Source organism: Rhamphochromis sp. 'chilingali', assembly GCF_963969265.1.
Source record: "Rhamphochromis sp. 'chilingali' genome assembly, chromosome: 18".
NCBI classification, from domain to species: domain Eukaryota; kingdom Metazoa; phylum Chordata; class Actinopteri; order Cichliformes; family Cichlidae; genus Rhamphochromis; species Rhamphochromis sp. 'chilingali'.
The window spans coordinates 13,194,155-13,194,895 of NC_137945.1; the positions used below are offsets into that span (position 1 = coordinate 13,194,155).

At 39.3% G+C, this 741-nt stretch overlaps 1 protein-coding gene across 1 annotated transcript in view; it reads right to left on the reverse strand.

Moving 5' to 3' along the window:
* otulina (OTU deubiquitinase with linear linkage specificity a) overlaps positions 1-235 on the reverse strand; it is a 2,478-nt gene extending 2,243 nt beyond the window's left edge. Inside the window, exon 1 of the mRNA XM_080865915.1 lies at positions 29-235. Coding sequence (XP_080722041.1) covers positions 29-142 — 114 coding nt within the window. The 5' untranslated portion in view covers positions 143-235. The remainder of the gene's footprint in view (positions 1-28) is intronic.
* Positions 236-741: the final 506 nt, after the last annotated feature.

Below are 741 nucleotides of genomic sequence, written 5' to 3' on the forward strand. Positions count from 1 at the left end.
ATCCGTTTTTGATGTGAGTTAACTTTACCCTCAGTCGCCTTTTCATGTTGGCGGTCCACTCCTTACTCTGTAAGCTAAGCTCGTCCGCACTCTCGTCGAAGACATCGTCTCCGCTCACAGGCAGAGCTTTAACCCAGGACATGACGATTTAAAAGCAAAAACACCGTTTTAAACGCACTAGCATGGAAGCTATCTCCTGCTTCTTCTTCTACGGCAAGCGCGCTTTATCCTCGATGGAAAACTGTATGTGCGTGCGCGCCACCCTCTGGCCTGGAGTACAAAAAGCCGTTAGTCAACGGCAGTGCTACCGATACCAATGCCGATACTTTTAATCTATAAAAGCGGTTTATGGGAGAGCAGTGTGTCATGATTTATGATGAGATAATCATCATCATTTTAATGACTGCTAAATCATTGTGATTTTTACTTTCTACAGTACTTACTTAACATAGTAAAACACACTTGTCAGATTTTCGTGTATCTTGAAGCTGGGTTATTTGGAGACCTAGAATGTAAATGTACCCATCCCTGAAGCACCTTGGTTCAGCTTGTATAGATTATCTACTATAGGCTATAAACAAAATACACATGAAAATCAACATAGAAAGGTTCAGACAACTTTCATAGTTTGTCTTTGCGGTATATGTATATTTTTCCAAAAGAAATAATTTAACATAATTCAATGAGCTAAATAGTAAGCTTACAGGATAGAAACAAAATATCAATCCTTTCACACTAATC